General features: G+C 56.2%; 1 protein-coding gene across 1 annotated transcript in view; it reads right to left on the bottom strand.

Moving 5' to 3' along the window:
- CFAP46 (cilia and flagella associated protein 46) overlaps window positions 1-20,121 on the bottom strand; it is a 123,995-nt gene that overhangs the window by 54,627 nt on the left and 49,247 nt on the right. The window contains exons 13-24 of the mRNA XM_081822985.1: window positions 17,511-17,739; window positions 17,273-17,393; window positions 15,926-16,049; window positions 15,624-15,754; window positions 14,791-14,918; window positions 13,794-13,927; window positions 12,260-12,472; window positions 10,814-10,979; window positions 10,302-10,451; window positions 9,586-9,693; window positions 9,201-9,367; window positions 311-442 (exon numbers count right to left, since the gene is read on the bottom strand). Of these exons, the coding sequence (XP_081679111.1) occupies window positions 311-442; window positions 9,201-9,367; window positions 9,586-9,693; window positions 10,302-10,451; window positions 10,814-10,979; window positions 12,260-12,472; window positions 13,794-13,927; window positions 14,791-14,918; window positions 15,624-15,754; window positions 15,926-16,049; window positions 17,273-17,393; window positions 17,511-17,739 (1,803 nt within the window). The remainder of the gene's footprint in view (window positions 1-310; window positions 443-9,200; window positions 9,368-9,585; window positions 9,694-10,301; window positions 10,452-10,813; window positions 10,980-12,259; window positions 12,473-13,793; window positions 13,928-14,790; window positions 14,919-15,623; window positions 15,755-15,925; window positions 16,050-17,272; window positions 17,394-17,510; window positions 17,740-20,121) is intronic.

Genomic DNA, 20,121 nt, shown 5'->3' with positions numbered 1-20,121 from the left:
AACATGTGAGGCTTCTGGATTTACAGGGGAGGAGGTGGGGCTGGGTGCCACAGAATACCCCATGACATGTGTGCTCCCTCCCTTTGATGGCCACGTGGTGACCCGCTCATGCCCAAGGGGGTGGGGTGGGGTGGGGGGTCACCACAAAGGGTGAGATAGCTCTGGCCATGGGGTCACCAAGGGAGAGCCAGCCTTAGTGACAGTCCCCACTGAGCATCGTGTCCTTCATTACATGGTCCTGCAGTTGCCATTTATCCCATGCACAGTATGCACCCCAAACCCACTGGCCACTCAGCACAAGACAGCATACTGGGCGCTCTCTATGAAGGCCTTGGCAGCCACCAGGCGCAGCTGCTTTCTCCCCTTCAGGTTCTCCATGATGCTCCTGCCCTGGATGCAGGCTGTGGTGCTCAGCATCTCCGCCACGAGTTCAGTCTCGACCCTGGAGACAGACAAGTGCCTCACATGCAGGACGGCTCTTCAGGGGAGACAGGTGCTATGCAGAAAGGTAAACGAGCCCTGGGGGCATCCACAGTAACCTCATGAAAGGCCCCAAACCACAACTGACTGGCTGAATCCAGTCAACCCACAGGACCGTGACGCAGAGTCATGGACTGGTGTTTTAAATGACTCATTTGTAAAGTGTTTTTGTTGTGCAGCAGCAATGGGTGAGCATCACAAGCCCCTCTGCCCTGCTCCCCCATAGGATGGCCGGGCACCCCCAGCAACAATGGAGCTCCATTCCCTGTGCCCCAGTGAGTGTGGTCTCAGAGGGCCTCCACTGTGTGCCGAGAGCCCAGTCCTATACGTTTCTGACTCAAAGCAATGTCAAGAATGCCGTGTGATCCGTTCTCCCTCAGTGTTTACTATCCTAGCCACACTGTGGCTTCTGCACATACACCACCACGTACACTAAGATGTCACCCCCTGTCCAGGGCTGGAGGGGAGCAAATCCCTGAAACTCCACTCAGGGGGCACTGGACTTATCCTAGGAGAAATATACTGGTTCCTGGGCAGACTCCCTCCATGGGCCACCTGAGTCTTTATTTTTGAAGTGTCTCTTGATAACAGCTTCTAGTTGGGTCTTACTTATTGTATCCAGTGGGATAACCCCTGCATATTTAACTAGAGTGCTGGTCCATTTACATTTAGTAGATTCATGGATGTGGTTGGGGTTGAATCTTCCATTATTCTTTGCTTTCCTTTCATCCCCTATGTTGTTTCTTTCCTCCCCTCTTTTGGGTTAATTGAATATTTTTTAGTATTCCATTTTGTCTTCTCTATTGGATTTTTAGTTATACTTTTTTTTTTTATCATGTTTTAGGATTTGCTCTAGAGATTACAACATACATCCTTAACTAGCACAGTCTAGCTTGGATTAATGTTCTATCATTTCACAGGTGATGTCAGAACTCTTAACAGTATACTTCTATGTACCTCATTCCTATCATTTGTGTTATCATGGTCATGCATTTTACTTCTACATTTATTAATAATCCCACAATTCAATGTACTTTGGTTTTAAACAGGCAAATGTCTTTTAAAGAACTGAAGAACTGAGGGTGAAAGCCTTTTATATTTACTTACACATTCACCACTTTGGGAACTCTCCATGGCTTCTTGGACCAGCTTTCCACCTGCTATCATCTTCCTTTAGCCTGAAGAATTTCTTTTGGCATCTCTTCTAGGAATGGATTATCTTACCTTCAGTTTATCTTAAAACGTCTTGATTTTGGGGCGCCTGGGTGGCTCAGTTGGTTAAGCAACTGCCTTCGGCTCAGGTCATGATCCTGGAGTCCCGGGATCGAGTCCCGCATCGGGCTCCCTGCTCGGCGAGGAGCCTGCTTCTCCCTCTGACCCTCCCCCCTCTCATGTACTCTCTCTCATTCTCACTCTCTCAAATAAATAAATAAATCTTTAAAAAAAAAAAAAAGTCTTGATTTTGCCTTCATTTTCTGAAGGCTATTCTTGGACATGGAATTATAGACAGGTTTTTCTTTTTAACACTTAAAGTGTTAGGCAGTCTGCATTGTTTCTGCTGAGAAGTCTGTAGTTTTAACCTTGCTTTCCTATATGTAATGCATCTGTTTGCCTTCTGACTTCTTTCTAATGATTTCTCATTACCTTTGGTCTGCAGCAATCTGACTACAGTGAAAATAGGTGTGGTTTTCTTTGTGTTTATCCTGCCTGGAGTCATTGAAAGTCTTGGATCTCGGGCGCCTGGGTGGCTCAGTTGGTTAAGCGACTGCCTTCGGCTCAGGTCATGATGCTGGAGTCCCTGGATCGAGTCCCGCATCGGGCTCCCTGCTCGGCAGGGAGTCTGCTCTCCCTCTGGCCCTCCCCCTTCTCATGCGCTCGCTCTCATTCTCTCTCTCTCAAATAAATAAATAAAATCTTTAAAAAAAAAAAAAAGAAAGTCTTGGATCTCTGGGTTGATGTTTTTAACTGAATTTGAAAAAATGTAAACTAGTCTATCTTCAAATATGTGTATTTCTGCCTCCCTCTCTTGCCTCTGTCCTGAGACTCCCATTACATGTGTGTTAGGCCACTTGATTATGCCCCACATGTTGCTAAAGTTCTGTTCATTTTGCTTTTCTGTTTTCCCTGTGCTTTTGTTTCAGTATTCTGTTGACCTGCATTCAGAGTTACTTATCACATTTTCAGTGTTCACACGTTAAGCTCTCCAGTAATATTTCCAGATACTGAATTTGTCAGTTCTAGAATTTCCACTTAGTTCTTTATTACAGTTTTCATTTCTTTGTTGAAATCCCCCACTTGTAGACTAGTTTTTTTTTGTTTTAAAGATTTTACTTATTTATTTGAGACAGAGAGAATGAGAGAGAGAGAGCACATGAAAGGGGGGGGGTCAGAGGGACAAGCAGGCTCCCCGCCGAGCAGGGAGCCCGATGCGGGACTCGATCCCGGGACTCCAGGATCATGACCTGAGCCAAAGGCAGTCGCTTAACGAACTGAGCCACCCAGGCGCCCTGTATACTAGTTTTTCCACTAAAAATATATTCTTGTATTTAGAAGAGTTGTTTTAATTTAGATTTTAAATTTGTTGTCTAATTCCAAAATTTGTGTCATATATGGGTCTGTTGACAGTTTCTATTCTATTTTTTTAAAGATTTATTTATTTTTATTTCAGAGAGAGAGAAAGTGTGAGCAGGAACGGGGGAGAGGGGCAGAGAGAGACAGACAAGCCCCCCCCCCCAATTTGGGGCTTGATCCCGGCACCCCGGGATCACGACCTGAGCCAAAAGCAGATGCTTAACCCACTGAGCCATGCAGGCATCCAACTGTTTCTATTCTATTGACTGTGTTTTCTCCTTGCATGGGAGAACATTTTCTTGTTTTCCCATGTGTCTAGTAATTTTTTATCTTAACGCTGGACACTGTAAGGGCTCTATTGTTGAGAGTATACTGTTGGGAGTGTGGATGATGTTGCCTTCCTTTAAAAGAAGGTTGGGTTTTGTTCTGACAGGCAGTTAATTTACTGGTGGCTCAGCTTATCTTATCAAGATTGGAATGAGGCTTTTTAGGGCAAGTCTACGGTAGCCCTTATAGCCCTATTCCTAAGGTGTGATCTTTTTGAATGCCTGGCAAGTTCCATGAAGCCTCCCTGACTCTTGTTGGTCAATTCCACCATCTCTTTTTAGCTTAGAGACCACACCTCAGTGCCTGTGAGCACACACGCTCTGTACAGTAACCTCCTCTCTCACATCATATCCTGTAAATGTCAGCTGCCTCAGCAGCCCCCGGCATGGATCCCTTTTTTACCCCAGTATGTTTTCTGTCTGGCCTCCACTCCCCAGTGCTGGTGTTTGAACAGTCCTCCAACCCCACCTGGAAGAAAGTAAGGGTGAATGTGGAGACAGCCCACTTTTGATGTTCCCTTCTTGCAAAAATTTCCGCTTTGGACCATCTGTTGTCCAATGCCTGAAAATGATTATTTCATGTATTTTGTTGAGCTTTACAGTTTTGGTTGTTTTTTTTTCCCGCAGAACAAGAGTATATTATCCGTTACTGTATCATGGCCAGAAATGTAGAAAAGGAACTTTCAAATTTGTATAAAGACCCAACACTGATGATTATGTTAAATAAAAATGTTGAACAAAGTAGAAATGTCCCAAATATTCGTAGACTACTTCCTTTTAACCTATTTTGTGTCTATTTTAGGGATCCACATGAAATTTCTTATTAATGTATATTCCTTTACATTGATAGTGTGAATGTGAAAATTATTCTGGTAATTAAACACTCAAAGGTGAAAATACTTATTGATTAGTAACTGTATTATTTTTCACTAAGAACTAAAAATTATTTTTACCATTTAATATGAAGTGCTATTATAAAATTACTCTGTGACCAATGCCACACTAGAGTTTCTTCATATAACTTGCAAAATGGAAAAATTAGCACAAAAATTTGTAATATGTGTAATTAAAAGAAAAAAGAATCATCTGCAGTGCATGCCATGTGGCTGAGTGTGACCATGTACCCTGCTTGCCCGGGCACAGGGTCCAGTGCTCTGAGTGCCCAGCAAGATCACTACAAAGCGTGGCATGTCTTACAGAGCCAAGGACCACTGCTGTGTGTCTCTCCAGCCGCCTAGCATGGAGTAGCGTCCCTAGACACAGCTAGCACCCCGCTGTGGTTGGATGAAGGGCGAGAACCCCAGCCAAAGCCAGGCTAGACGGGCAATTCCACCGCGTGCAGTGACAGTGGTGACCACTAGAGGACAGCGACGTTCTACAGATGCTTTCAAAAGTCAGCCTGGAAATTGGAAATTAAATTTTTATAGAACCTGTATTTCCCTATTACTCTATGTATATATTTATATTTTTATCTTAGTATGAGATTTATCATTCTAAAATAAAACTCAACTTAAGAATCACTGACGAAGAATGGCGAAGCCAGGGCACACGTACTTTACCTGCCGCGTCCTCCTGACCGGCCTTCGGCCAGCAGCGAAGGACCTTTTAGCCTGACTACAGGACGCACGCAGCAGCACTCAAGTACCGCCTCCTTCTGTAACAGTGTCTTCGCAGTTTCTCTTTTCAAGATAACGTCTGAACTGTTATCAAAGTGGCGCCTGCACGTGCTCAGGAATAACTACCTCCCACCTGGCTCCCGGTGCTGTTCCCCAGAGGGAATGACTTCTAAACACTCAGCCCGGTCCTCCAGCAGGCATGCGCTTGCCTCTAAAACCCTGGCATCTCACTTGATTCCCAACGTGCCGACTTCACACGTCCCCCGGGGGAGCTCTTACGATGATCCACGGAAGCTTAACTTACTTAGACCCTCCAACCTACGAGTACGGCTGCTTACAGCATTATTTTAATTCCCCTATTTATCATCTTTGTACCTGAAAATACTATGCTAGCTCCAGGTCTTGAGGACCCTGAGCCGGTGACACTTGACTGCTCACCTTCTCGGGCAAGGACGTTATCACATTCTCCTCCCTTCTGGACACGCCCCTCCCCTACTAAAGCGTGTCATCTGCACTTTCACTTTTGTATTGTCAAAACTGGTAACAGTTAGCTTTCGCTAAGTAATCACAAAGAGGTTTCCTTTGTCAAAATGTTAATCCTAAAACTAAAGTATCAGTGAACACCGTGATAACGTGAATGTTCTTCACTGAGGAGTCAAGCTGTGTATGACTTAATGTGTCTTCTGGAGTTTCCAACTGGCTTTCTCTCCATTGTATTATTTTCCTTTATCACAACACCTTGGGTCGTCTGTCTTCCCTGCCCTTAACTCGCCAGGCCCTCCTCCATCCTGCTCCAGTTTAGACAGGTGGCTCTCTCAGCTAGCAGCGCAGCTTGACAACTTTTCTGGGTTGAATCTATTATTTCCAACATCCCACATTTTTCTCTTTTTTTGGTTTATTCCCTTGTTTTTCTAGAGCATATCCTTCAAGGAACTTTCTAAAAACAGGTGTGTGGGACATATATATTCTAGGTCTCTGTCCATCTAAAAATGGCTTTCTACACCCATAAACTTGACTGATAGTTTGGGTGAATTAGAATTCTAGGCTCAAAATTATTTTCACCTAGAAAGCTCCATTTTTCCTCCCCTTCCAGTGATGGGTTCTCAGAAGCCTGTCGCACTTCTGTCTCCTGCGACCTTGTTGGACCCTCCATCTGTGGTGACTCGACGTGTCCCCGTGGTCTGCACGTGAGGGTCTCTTTGCTCCCCTTGCTGCTCGTTGGTGGCAGGGCCGCTCACGAGGTGGGCCATGCGCCTGGGGCCTCTCCTCATCACCCCCCGCTCAAACTTCTTTCTCAAGAGCACTCTCTGCTCCTTCTGGAGTTCCAAAAGTTAAATGTCCCATGTGTCTTCTGGCTTCTGTCACGCTTTCTGTACGTCTGTCCTTCTTCATCTACTTCCTGCGAGATTTCTGCTCAAGAGATCTCCGGTCCTTCATTATTCCTTTTCCACGGCAACACTGTGCTTTACCTCTTAAATGCTGCACCTTTCCAGATATGTTGAGGGGTTTTCTTGATGTCCTCTGATCGTTGTGCAGTCGTGCATCAGAGTAATTCTCCCTATTTAAGAGCGTGGCTAAGATGCTGCTGGGGAGCTCTCGGTACATGGCTTCGGCCCATCTGCTGATGGGCACAGCCTTACGCTGGTTGGCGGAGAGCTGGTGGCGGGTGGAGCACCCCCGATGCTCTGCCCGGGGCCAGACTTCCGGCAGCAGCCAGGTGCTCTGTCCGGGCTGCTGCACATCCTGTCTCAGCACACGGGTGCCGGCGTGGGCTGAGGCCAGCAGCACGCAGCCTGCTTGCAGCCCTCGAGCTGCTTGGCCAGAGACCGCCCCTCCGTCCCCACCCGCTGCACGGTAAGCCTGGGTGGGAAGTCGCAAAGTTACCCTTATTACAGATTGTTGAGAAAAAATAATGTCTAGCCTCAGCACCGTCAAATACACCATCACCAAAACCCGTCCACACTGTTTTGGAGGAAGGGTCACTCATGATGGAAAGCCCCTCAGTGCTGGTGGTGAGAAACGACAGGCCCCATCATCACCTTTGCTTTCCCAGGGAGCCTTTCTGACGTCCCCACGGCTGGGGGATGGTGGGCACGGGCATCGTGGGCAAGGCTGGCAGGCACATGTCCCAAACGCTCAGGTCCTCGGGGGCTTAGTCAACCACGTGCCCGTAGATTGCGGCTCCTACCACTTTCCAAGAGCCCTCGCCCTCTGCCCACCCACCTTTCCTCTGCTCTCGTGGGGAAACCTCATCCAGCTCCACCTCATCCCAACAGATGTTCACGGCTTGGGCACTCTGGAGACCTATGCCTCAGCTTCTGGTGACCGCTGGGCCTCAGAGGCGCAGCCCTGAGCTCCAGGCTCCCTCGGGGCGGCCCTGTCTTGACGGGTCATGCAGCCCAGGGTCCTAGGCGTCCACCCTGACTTTCCCTGTGGGGCCACCTTGTCACCTGCTCTGCTATCCGCTAGGCTGGGCCAGTGCCTGCAGCCCCCCAGCTTTACGGCCACGTGGCTGCCCCCGGAGTGAGCTTCCTGTGCCCCCGTGGGCCCTCTTCACGCTGGGTCTCCTGCCTCGACCTGCTACTCCCCCATGCCAGGCCTCTGCACTAGAGCGTCCCGTCTGATGAGGGCGGGCCCTGGTGGGCACACACCACTCCAGCCCGGTCACTACGCTGCGGTCACCCGGGGGAAGGGGTATAACGGAAAGTCGGCGGCTGAAGCGCGAGACTCTGTCTTCTGTTCTCGGGGCAGCTGGTGCTCACGTAGGCTCTCAGAACGGGAGCTGCCCCCATGATGTCTGACTCTGGAGGAAGTTACGTAAACTAACCAAATATGAGGGTTCCTAGTGCAATTCAGATGGTTTTCCCAGACTTTCCAGGAACGGACCTCACTCCTTGGGCCCAGGCCCTCGGAGCCCCCCCGTGGGTGGGGGGCCTCTCCTACTGCCCCACGGCCTGGGGGCTCCCGTGACCCTGTGCTGCGCCCAAACTTGGGGACGCGCACTCACAGGGACCGTGGCTGACTCTTCTGGAAGTTTCCGGCGTGCTCCAGCTGACAGAGTGGGTGCCATGCTCACATCCGAGAGGCAGTGTCCGTGGTCTCTGGGAACGTGGGCTTGTAGAACCAGACGCCTGGACCCAGTCCCAGCTCTGCACCTGCCGGCAGGGTGGCCTCAGGCCAGTGGTGTGGCTTCTACCTGCCTCAGTTTCCCCCAGCAAAGTGGGAGCCATGGTGCCTACCAGACAGCGGCTCCTGGGAGTGAACGAGGCAATGCCGCAGAGCCCCTCGGGTGCCCTGTTCCCGTGGTGCACCAGCCTCCGCCGGCCCCTGTGCTGAGGCCCTGGCCACGGGCCGGTCGGGGTGTGAAGACACCTCAGGGGGCATTCGCCTGTTGGCCCCCAAACTCACATCGGGCGTGTCTGACGCAGGCTGTGGAGCTGCCGCTGAGACATGGCGGAGGCGTCCTCGTCCCCGGGAGTCGGAGTGAGAGACGGACCACCCCCAGCTCCCAATCACGCTGCTGCAGCCTGAGACGGGGCCGCGGCCCGAGGCTGGCATCACGGGGCTGGCAGGCACACCTGGGATCTGGCCTCGGACAACCAGACCTGCTGTTTCTGCCGCGAACGTCTTCATACCCTCAGGTCAGTGATTTCGTTGTTTTCAGAAAATAACCCGAAAAGGAACCTCAAGGGAGGCTGTCTTTACCTCAGAAACATTTACAACAGCCACAGATTTGGAACAGCCTCACACTCACCAGCATCACCGTGGCCTGTGGGGAGCGGGGAGCGGGCAGCGACCCTGAATGTACGTGGCCTCGTCACAGTTCCCGGAATCAAAGCTCTGGGTCCCTCGGGAACGGCAGACGGCCGATCCGGGAGCCCCTTTCCGCCTCCGTGCCTGTCCCGCCACAGCCGGGGAGGCTGGTGAGGCCTCGGGGCCCTGGACACAGCTCTCGGGGGCCATGGCCGCTGAGGCCGGCCTGGCTGGCAGAGTTGGCAGGCGGAGGCAGCGTGGACGCACGGGCGAGGCTGGGAAACTGGCTGGGATGAGCCGGGGCCTGGTGAGGGGCTGGCGCTCACGCTGTGACCTCTGCCTGCCTTGTTCCTCGGTGCTGCACACAATATGTGATATGAACCCCTCACGTACCCCTCCTGACCTTTGGGGAATCATCGGGACCCCAGGAGTCCGGTGCTAGGAGGCTACTTACGGGCTACACATCCTCAGGTACCGAATGCCCGTCTGGATGGCCTTCTGAGAGCAGAGCATGGTGACCTCGTAGTCGTGGGCTGCGTGCGCAAAGTGGGTCAGCCGCATGAGGGTCTGCAGCTCCACCAGGGGGTCCGACCAGCTGCACTCGGAAGCCATCTTCACCAACTTCCGGGGGGGAAAAGGGGCGTCTGTGAGCGCGGAGAAGGCACACGGGGAAGCTGCCACGTGGCATCAAACTCAGGTGCCCTGCGGGACGCAGCTGAGCGCTGTGACGAGGATGGGGTCGCTCCACAGGGCGCCAAGTCTGCCCCCTCAGGCAAGGCCCCCCGACCCTGGCTCCGTGTCAGGTTTCAACGAGCGGCCTCAGGTCGGGGGATGCATACCTGGGCCAAGGGGGGCACGGTGAAGTCCATGAGGCCCAGCCCATTGCTGGAGTACATCTCCAGAGCGACGAGGACCTGCGTCACTGAGTTGACGTCCTCGTTGGGACTCTAGGGGAAGGGAGCGAGAGCGTCGTCAGCCCAGGGTGCCCGGACGTGCCAGGACACATCAGCATAGTGGCGACCGCCAGAGCCGCTGCGGGGTCTCTCCAAGATCCCTTTCCAGGCAGGAGGGCTGGCGGCTGGGCTGGCCGGCATGATGGGGCTGCACTCCCGCAGCCCAGGTGCCCGCTCTGACTGCCCACCAACTCAGAACCCACATCTGTGGGAGCAGAGGCTGTGGACCCCTGACCCTCTCCGCTCCAGGTCCCTGCTCGGCCGCCAGCCCCACCCCCACAGCCCCGGGTTCCCAGCTCAGGGGGCTCCCTCCGGCCTGAGGGCACCTCCACATAAGGCCACAGGACTAAGGAGAGGATGCTGCGGCCGGCCGGGGCGGTGACCTCACTGGGGACAGACTTTCCAGGAGGGCAAGCGCCGCCCTGCAGGAGGAGGGAGCGCTCCCCGTGCACACCGCTGCCCAGGTTGGCGAGGCCCCAGGCGGGAGACAAGGGAAGATTTCAGCAGGAGGCGCCTGCCCCGCAGGTCTGGGCACATGGGACGAGCCTCCCCAAGCCCCTGGGCACTCCCAGACGCTGGCTAGCACCCTGGGGTATGGGCACCTGCTCGTCCATGCCCAGCCGTGGCCCAATCTGCTGCTGCAGCAGCTGCTTGGCCTTCACCCAGGTGGCGATGAGCTGCTGCCGGGCGCTGGTGGGCACCGCCTCCTTGTGCACAGTCCCGTCCGTCAGGCTCAGGGCAAACTCGCAGACCTAAAGCACACAGGTCCTTGCTCTTATGACCTGAATTTTACAGGGAAAACTGAGCCGAGACCCAAATGATTAAGAATCAGTAGACATGGCTCCTGGCCAGACCACATCGGTGGTTTAAGTAGGCTCCAGCCCTGAGGCCGGGTGGCCTGACCCCCACCTACAGCCGGTGACCCGCAGCCTCCCCGAGAACGTCCAGGGCTCTCCTGTTTCCTTATTTTTAGAGAACTGCACGTTTCCCACCCCTCCTTGCCCTGCACCCCATTTCCTGGCCGTGGAAACCCCACCTCCTAACTGCTCTGCCATCTGTCGCCTCCACTAATTGAGTGAGGGTCTCCTGGCCTCGCGCGGGGTGGGGGTCGTACCTCCACCGCAGTCCTGACTTCAGAGCTGGCTACCGAGTCCAGTGGTATGTGAAACAGGTTCGAGCGCATGGGTCTTTTGGATTTTTCTGGCACTTGGGCCGGAATCCAGTTAAGAATCAAGCCTCGAGCCAACGCATTGCAGAGCATCACCAACATGGTGGGGTCTCTGGAAAGCAACGCACCGGTGGTGAGAACACAGTCACACGCACAGACTCAAGCAGAGGCAGACGCGCGGACCTCAGCAGTCCCGGCTCCCGTCTTGCTGGGACAAAACACACAGACGCCCGTGGTTCCGGCCCCGGTTCATGGAGCTGTTCTCAGACCGTCCAGGGGACACTGGCTGTGATGAGGGCTGCACTGGGGACGCTTCAGTCCCCCGCCACAGGTGGCCTTCACACAGAGGGCGCCCCCAGCCACCCCGTGCCAGGTGGGCGGGCTCCTCAGGGCGTCGCTGGGGGCTGGACAGAGAGACCCTCCTGGCCTCTGTGCCCGCTCTGGGGCATCTGCCTGTCTGGCCTTACTCATGCCTCAGGCTTGCCCATGGGTCGGTAAAAATGGTCGAAAATGGTCTCCATGTGTCAAGAATCAGGGACTCAAAGTCTGATCCCCATCCACAATGGCAATTTGCAGGGGAGTTGCCACGGGGGACACACTGGTGTCCACGGGGTCCCAGCAGGCGCTCGAGTCAGAGGGGCGTCCGTGGGGCCTGCTGAGCAGTTCTGGATCTCGTGGTCCATTTTTGTTGTTTGTCACTTACAAAAATCCACACATGCATTGCTACATTCCGACCCACTGCGATGTCTCTACCTCAGTATATGATGCAAAAATCTAAAATCTTATTGCTCAGACTAAAAGCCAAACCAACAACAACAAAGGAGAGTTCTGAAATGTCATCCTTGTCAGGCAAACTTTAACCCAACTTGATGGTTTCAAATGTTTAATTTTAGCTCAAAGGCTCACATCCACCTGGATAAGAAAGCACAGATGCAGATTTTCAACCCTCTCCAAAACGAGAGTGAGATTCGTAGATGGGGTTGCTCTTTCCTTCCATTTTCCCAAGGGACTTGGGTCTCAGCAAACAGTCCTCAAAATCCTTCTGTCTGGAACAGAGTGAGGCCGGCAGGAATCTGTGCGGGGCGCTGCGGGGGCCGAGGGGGGCTGCGTGCGGGCGAGGGCGAGCGTCTGCTTGGGGATGCTTGAGCAGCCCTCCCTGCATCCCCACAGGTTTCCCCGCGTCCCTGTCACCACCACACACCAGCCAACAGCGGCCCGGCCATTCAGCGGAAGGAGGAGGGTGGCGGGGGGCGGGTCCCGGGGCAGCACCCCCACAGCGGACCCTCGTGCGACCCCACAGTTCCCAGGCCTGAATCGAGGTCTCTCGGGGCATCAGGATGGAGCCAGCCCGGGAGGCCAGGAGTGCACGCAGTGCCCGCCAGCCTCACCTACCCGCTGTGGCCTGTGGCCTTGACGATGCTCAGCAGGTGGTCCAGGGTGTCCACAAGCTCCTTCTGCCTCCCGGCCACGATGAGGTGGTGGTTGTGGTTCAGGACGTAGACCACGGCGTTCTGCACGATCCAGCCCTCCTGGATCTCCTGTCCGATCTCGGCGGACCGCAACCAGCTGTGCATGGCGCTCTGCGACAGACTCTCGATCCAGGTCCTGCGCCACAACGCACCCCGTCAGGCTCTTCCTTTGCAACAGGACCCTTCTTGAACGGCCAGCATGACATCTGCCGATGGCCCAGCTGTCTGCGGCGTCTGGGGTCAGAAAGGTGCCCCTGCTGGGGCTGCCTGCTGGACCCACCGCGTTCCCTCCTGGGGTCCAGCTCTGCCCGGCATCCCGTCCCCCAGCTGGACGTCCTCCCTCGGCCCTGAGTTCCACACATGCAGATCACACCCTCCCACTCTGTGCCTGGCCCGCAAACCTCCCTCCGGGCCCCCGGCTGCTGGCCGCCTGTCCCCTCTGCAGCCTCACCCTCGCCCCCGCAGGGCGGCCCATTCTCTTGGACCCATGTTCCTAACACCTTTTCGGTAAAGGGCCAAACAGCAAGTATTCTAGGCTTCGTGAGCCACAGGTAGTCTCTGTGGCACATTTTTCTCCTTTTTATTTTACAAATTTTTCATATGTCAAAACCACTCTTAGCGTGTGGGCCATACAGAAGCATCAGTGGGTCAGGTATGGCCTGGGCTGTGGTTAACTGAACCTCCGCTACTTGCAGACAGGGCCCCCAGCAGGCCTGGCATGCCCCGCCACGTGGCTGCAGGCTCCCGGGGGCAGAGGCCCGGGCTGTGCTCCGTGCGACGCTCCGAGGACTGAGGCAAAGACACCCGTCCACGTAACAAACACTGAGACAAACGTTATGTGCGCTAAACGAATGTGCCACCCTCCATGGGAGCGGGCGGTGGCCAAGAGCCTGTTGACTGGTGGAACCGACAGGGAAAGCGGCTCACCGCCCCCCTTAACGAGTGAGCAGTTGGGAGGGTCGATGGTTCCTGTGAGATGTATGGGTAGCCACTCGTTACCACGTTCCCTTTTTAAAATACTTAGTTTTAAATCAAAGACGACTAAAACCCATCACGTTAACACCGCTCCTCGAACTCGTGCCTGTTTCTGTGGTGGTTCACGTGGCACGTCTTCTGGGCGGTCCCACACAAAGTGCTCCTTCCCATCCACACTCAGGATGACGGAGGCCCAGACACGTGGGCCGGTTCCATGGGGAGAGCGGATCACAGCCCCTCCTGTGAGCAGAGCCGCCCCTCCTCCACACTCCCGCCACGAAGACCGTCCCCTGCTCTCCTGTTCTAATAACACACTAACTGGGAGGACCCACATGTGTCACACGCAACACAAGCCACACACGTGGTCCGGGCGCAGCCACCCTGGGTCTGGGCCCTGACGCCCCTGGCCACCCAGCCCGCACTCCGTGGACAAGCCGGGCCCGCAGCTGCTGGGGATGCCCGGGCCCTGTCAGGCCACCTACTGGTACGTGATCCACTGCGCGCTGTCCTCCGGGGACTCGACCGTGTAGCCGGCCGAGTGCTGGCTCAGGTCCTCCGGCGGGTGCGGATGGTTATTTAGCTCCACGCCTTCTGAGCGCAGCAACTGGACAGTGGCCTGCAGAGGAAGTATGCGGCAGGAGCGGTCAGGGGCATGGGCAGACCCTGTGATGAACCCCATGGTCTTCTCAGAGTGTCCTCCCTGCCCCCCACCTGCCCATAAACACTCAGGAAGAGAAGGCCCGTTCTAAGGGCACAGTCCCGCTCACGCCATTGCTCGGACACAGTCCCTTCTGGGCGTCTGTCCCCCGCCCCCCGGCCACTCCGCAAGTGCGCAGAGATACTGACGGCGGCTGAGGGCACCAGCATGGGCGGAGGGGCCGCACACGGGGGGCGGGAGGGTGGACGGCCCTGCCGCCACCGGCTATCTGCTCCCCAGCACCAGGCTCGGCCCCGTCGTCACCGTGTCCCCAGCTCACGGCACAGACTCCATCAGAGGCTCTAGCCCCACTGACGCCAAGACAAACAGGCCACAGTGGCCCCAACGATGGTGGAGTGACAAGATGTCACCACGGATCGCCTCCCTGGGTGCAGGTGTGGGTGGCGTGCGGAGAGCTCAGCCCCGCGGCCCCAGCGCTGACCCTGGGGCCCCCGTGTGCCCACTGCGGGAGGCAACGGTGAACCCTGGCAAGGCCGGCCCACCTCTGACGGGAGTAGACACAACACGCACACCTCACTCAAAGTGCGGTTGAAGCAAACACCCCCAAAATGCAACCGTCACGTTAGTACCTCCAGAACTTTGGGTGCCAGATTGAGCAATGATTTCTAAGGAAAAACAGATATTGACACATAATCACAATACGTTTGTGAACCCAGGAAAACGGCCCTCCTCTGCACTGCCGTTTCGGGAGACCGTCTTTGGGGGGAGCTGCAGGCGCCCGGCTGAGGGCACACCCACGACGCCGCGGAGCAGGGACGCACCTCTGCACTGATGAACCCCACCTCCGCGAACTTCCGGAGCAGGGTGGGGGACACCTGCCTCTGCAGGGTGACCTCCGACTGGCCCCAGGCGTCCTGGGCCTGGCTGTCTCCACCCTTCTTCTTCTTTCCTGAGGGAAAGGGTCGCGCTCTAGCCTCGGTCTGACATGCTCGTCTTTTCTAGCAAACAAAATACAAGGATTCCTGGCCCAGGAAGGGGCCGGAGGAAAACTCCCCAGTGGGCTAGGCTCCCCTGAGGGGGGGTGGCTCGGGCACTCCGACAACACATTCTTGGTTCTGCTCGTGCAGTTCTGCCACTCGAGAAGCCCCCAGCCCCATGGAGCCTGCGGCACCCACGTCCCCGGCCATCTGGGACCCCTGGCACGTCCCTGTGTCCTAACTGTCCACTAGACCGGAACTCCTCCGGGGAGCTGCCCCCCACACTCCCGAGAAGGCCGCCTGGCCACGCTCGGCCACGGTCACCCCTGCCCTCTGCCCTCTGCCCCCAGGCTCCCAGCCCAGCGGCCTGGGTTCTCTTGCTCATAGCAGGTGCCTTCCCCTTTCTGAGCCCCTGATGACCTCGAGTGACCCGAGCCAGCAGTCAAGGGTGAGACAGCTGCACGGAGGGCCCGATGGGTCACGGTGAGCTGGGTCCCAGCAGAGATGCACTGACCCGCACCGCGGCCTCCACTGGGAGCCTGTCCCACTGGCCACCCTGCGCTGAGAGCCCCTGCCCAGCCGCTGCCCGCAGCTCCGCGGCCTCTCAGCTCCGGGCTTCAGAGAAGGCGCGAAGCCCGAGCGGTGTCCGGCTGGTGCGCGGGTGGGGGCCCTGGTACCTTTCTTCGGCCGCACCAGCTTCTTCACCTTCACGTTGTCATACAGGAGACAGAAGCGGCTCGCTGCCCGGCACACATCCCACACGCCTTGCCTCCGGGCGACTTTGGCGAGCTCCGCCCAGATCTGGATTCTGCTCACCAGCCAGCGAGGAGGGCAGCACGCGAGGGGCGAGAGGTCAGGAAGCTCCCAGAGCTGCTGCCACTGCCCGAGGGGGCACCGGTGGCTCCACGTGGGGGGCCCCACGCGCCTCCCTCCAGGGCGCTGGCGCCGGGTGCCCGCGGGGCTGCGCCTCCTCACCCACCTCTCCTTGTCGTTCTCATTCCCCAGACGCCGCAGATGCCCGGCAGCTTTGTCCACGCTGATCATGTGGTGCCGCGCCTTGGCAAACAGGTAGGTGAACCGGCCCCTGGATTTCCCCATGGAAACTGAGGGTGGCAACGGAAATGCCAGGCTGACGTCGGAACGGTAAGGGACCCCAGGACTGGGAGAAGCTGTGTCTGTGTCCCGGGGACCGGGGGCCGTGGGCATGGCCGCCTCCTGCAGCAGCCCGGCTCTGCTGGCTCTGGTGGAGCCTCTCTGGTGGGCTCTCCCTCACACCGGCCCCTGCCCGACACCCCCCACCCACCACCCTCATGGCCTGGCCCTTTGATCTGCTCGGTGGTGGAGGCTCCTTCTGGTGCATGGAGCCCAAACTTCGAGAGCTCGGGCTCCCTGAGCGCTGGGATGCCTGGCACATCGGTACAGGGTGGCAGCACATGCCAATCCCCCTCAGCCAACACGCCAGCCCTGGGGAGCCAGCCCTCGGAGCCCCCTGAAGCCCTCTCCATGCAGGGCCGCAGGGCCTCCTCCGGCTGGATTATTGGCAGGCCGGCAACACGCTGGCTGATCGGAGCATGTCAGGTCTGCCGACACAGCCCTACCCTTGCGGGGGTGAGGTGGAAACCCAAGGTGGCATGAGCACACCCCAGAGGAGCCCCACGGCCAGCAGAGGACCATATCCCAGAGCGGGCCTCTCCCGCCGCTGGGGCATGACAACTGGGAGAGCAAAGTCTTGGGGCAGCCTTGGGTGGGGTTCCCCGGCCGGGCACAGACCTGCTGTCCACAGGACGTGATGCGCTGGGCAGATCAGTGATATGGGCAGAACTGTGCGCCCCAAAAGGTACGATGAAGCCCTAACCTCCAGAACCTCCAAATGTGACCTTATTTGTGTCTTTACAGGGGCAATCAAGTTAAAATGAGATCATTAGGGTGGGCCCTAATCTGTTATGACGGATGTCCTTAAAAAGGAGGAACTCTGGACCCAGAGAAACAGGTACAGAGGGAAGATGGTGTGAAGACACGGAGAAGACTGCCATCTGCAAGCCAAAGGGGGCTGGAGCCGCCCTCCACCCGACCTCAGGGGGAGCTCCTAGCCCTGCTGACACCTCATCTGGACCCCGGGCCTGCAGCCCGCCTGGTCGGTCCTGCTGTGAAGGAGCTCCTTGGTGACAGTGGCCGAGCTGAGACCCAGCCTGGCTTTTTCAGAGCCCCAGACCGCATGCACATCAAGGCCTGGACAGGCAGGTGCGGAGCACAGCATGGCCCCCACATGCCAGGGCGGCTCCTGAGCAGAAACATGCTGGGCTCCAGGAGTGAGGGCAGTGTGTACCTTTGGCCTCATTCTCACTGTCGAGCACAATTTGGAAGGTGTCGGGGGCTAGCGCCAGACCTGCATTCACCAGGAGAGCCCGCTTCTTCCTGACGCTATCTTTTGGGATAGCTTTTTTTGCCTGCAACAGGAAGAGGTGGTATGATGAGCGGGCTATTACGTCATCTAAAGCGACCCTGTCCCGGGCTGTTTGCAGGCCCCCAGGCCCTGGGCGACCCTGCAGAGGCCACGATGGCACCTGCTCAATGGCCATGATGGCCTTGTCCTCAGCACGCTCAGGGGCCTGGTACAGCATGGTACAAAGGTGCAGCCGGTTCAAGGCCATGGTGAGCTTGTCCCGGTAGAGGCCGAGGCTGTCCAGGAGCATGGCCTTCTGCAGGTGCTGCATGGCCGGCTCCAGCCGGTCCTCGTCCTCCTCGATGTGCGCCATCTCCATGTGCACTTGGCAACGGAGCAGGACCATGAGGCTGGGGAGGGACAGCACGGTGTGACTCAGGCCCGGGGCATGCTGGCTTCCTGTGAGACCCTCCCGGCGCCTGGGCTTCCCAGCATCCTTCAGCTCCCGCCCGGCTTTGCCCGGAGGACTCACACGGGGGGACGAGCAGGGAGGTCCCTGCAGAGCAGCTGGGACCTGGGCTCTGGGGCTGAGAAGCAGCAGGTCAGCAGACTGGGGGCCGTGCCAGTGAGACCTGCTGGGTGGAGGGCTCAGCGGACACGGGAAGCTTGCGATGCTGCTGCCACCACCTCTGTCCGTAGGTGCTGTCCTACCCACCATGCCCCACTGCTGCCCGCCGCCGCCGCCAGCAGCCTGCTCTTTGCCCCCCAGGATGGGGCCCTGCTCTGGTCTTGGCAGCTGAGGAACACCCCCCACTCAGAACGGCCACCACGTCCCACGGGCCCTCACCCCTGCCTGGCTGCTTCTCTGGCTGGGCCTCTGCAAGCATCTGCACGTGTCACTGGAGTATCCTCAGAGCTTCTCCACCCACAACAGGCAGAGACCCCACATCACAGCCACTGCCCTGGGACACCAGCATTAGCAAATCCGACAAATTCGGCCGAACGCAAGTTTTGCAGGACCCTTGAACTGGCTGAGCGCAGACGGAGGCGTAAATGCCGCGTGGTATGCCTGTGACCTCAGGGACGAGGACGCAGGAGCGCCTGTGGCTCCACCCACGCCCGTGAGGGGTCCCTGGTTAGTGCCGGGGTGAGGTCCAAGCGCCTTGTCAGGGAACCAGGTTCGCAGCCTCTGCCCAGAATGGGCCACGTTTCTGGGGCAGGCCCTGCCCTGAATGATGCTCCTCTGGGCAGCATGCGCCCAGACCCCACAGTGGGAGACCCGTCCAGGGCTGACCGAGCACACGCACAGCATGGGGGCTACACAGAGGGACAGCCCGCGTCAGGAACAAGCTGGCAGAGCACGGGGCCGCTGAGCCAGGGAGGCGAGATCGGAGCTCAGCCTGGGCAGTAGGAGTCACAGGAGGATGGAGTGAGGGGCTCCGCAGTGCCGGAGGCTGTCCATCACCAGACATGCTTAACTCAACACCTACTACAACAAAAACGAACGCTTCTCCAAAGAAGATGGCAGAAGCCAAGCACTCCATAGTGCATCACCCACAATGTCCAGCACACAACAAATAACACTAGATGTGCAAGGAAAGAGAAAAGTGTGACCCACAGTCAGGATATGGGAAGGGCCAGATGTTGGGTTTACCAGATAAATCCTTCAACGCCTATATTAAAATACAAATATAAATGTATTCAAAAACCTGAAGGAAGACAATACTAAGGACAGAACAGATACGGAATCTCAGGAGAGGAGAACCCGCAGAAACTGGAGACACTAGAGCTCGAAACCGGAATATTTGAAGTTGGAAAGCTCCTGCTTGGAGCTCACAGTAGGCTGGAAACAGGGGGAGGAAGAGCCAGCAATCCTAGAAGCCATCCACTGGAAGAACAGATTGAACAAGATTTTTAAAATGAGCAGAGGCTTGGAACCAGCGGGCCATATTCAGGACACGTGTGAGCTCAAGTCCCAGGAGGCAGAGATCGAGGATGAACAGATAACAGCTAATAATTTCTGATGAGAGGCCCTGTCACATGTCTGAGCATTTCAGTAGACCCAAGTAGGAGTTTTTAAAGGCTCCGGGGAATACCACAATCAGAACTCCGAAAACGGAAAGGAGCAGAAAGGCGTGTAGCAAATGGCAGAACGACGCTGAAAACAGTGCACCCTTTTATCAGGAACTATGACAGCCAGAAGAAATAAAACAGCCTCTTCAAAGTGTTTAAAGAAGATAAAATCTGTAAACCCAGAATCCAATAACCAGTGACAATAGTCTTCAAAGATGAGAGTGAGGTAAAGTCAGTTTCAGATCAACAAGAGTTCTTCACCTGCAGGACGGTCTTTAGGGTGAAATAAAGCAGGTGGGAACTTGGATGTGTGCGAAGGAAAGAAGAGCCAGTGGGATCAGCAAAGTAGGTAAACATGAGAAACTACTATTTTCCTCTGTAATTTTCTTAAAAACAAACAAAACCACTGGCTGTGAGACCAGATGACAGCACTGCAAGGTGAGGCAGATCTGTTCATACGTAAGAATCACCACACCACGTCCAGACGTGAAACCCATGACCACAACAGCGCCAAGGCAGTGGGTGCAGTGAGCGGGGAGAAGCACTGCAGGGCTCCACCATCGGGACGTGGGGAGGGGTGCACAACTGGCCCACGTGGACTTTGCTGCCTGAGGACCCGTATTACTAGCCCTTGCCTTGAGCAACCCGCCGCCCCAGGACCCACAGTGGAGAAACGAAGAAGCCAGTGAAGGAAGTGGGGCAGGATTCTAAAAATTAGC

The sequence above is a fragment of the Leptonychotes weddellii genome, chromosome 6 (genome assembly GCF_054177405.1).
Source record: "Leptonychotes weddellii isolate Sample4059 chromosome 6, ASM5417740v2, whole genome shotgun sequence".
In the NCBI taxonomy this organism is placed as follows: domain Eukaryota; kingdom Metazoa; phylum Chordata; class Mammalia; order Carnivora; family Phocidae; genus Leptonychotes; species Leptonychotes weddellii.
This window is presented reverse-complemented; position numbering and strand designations above follow the sequence as displayed.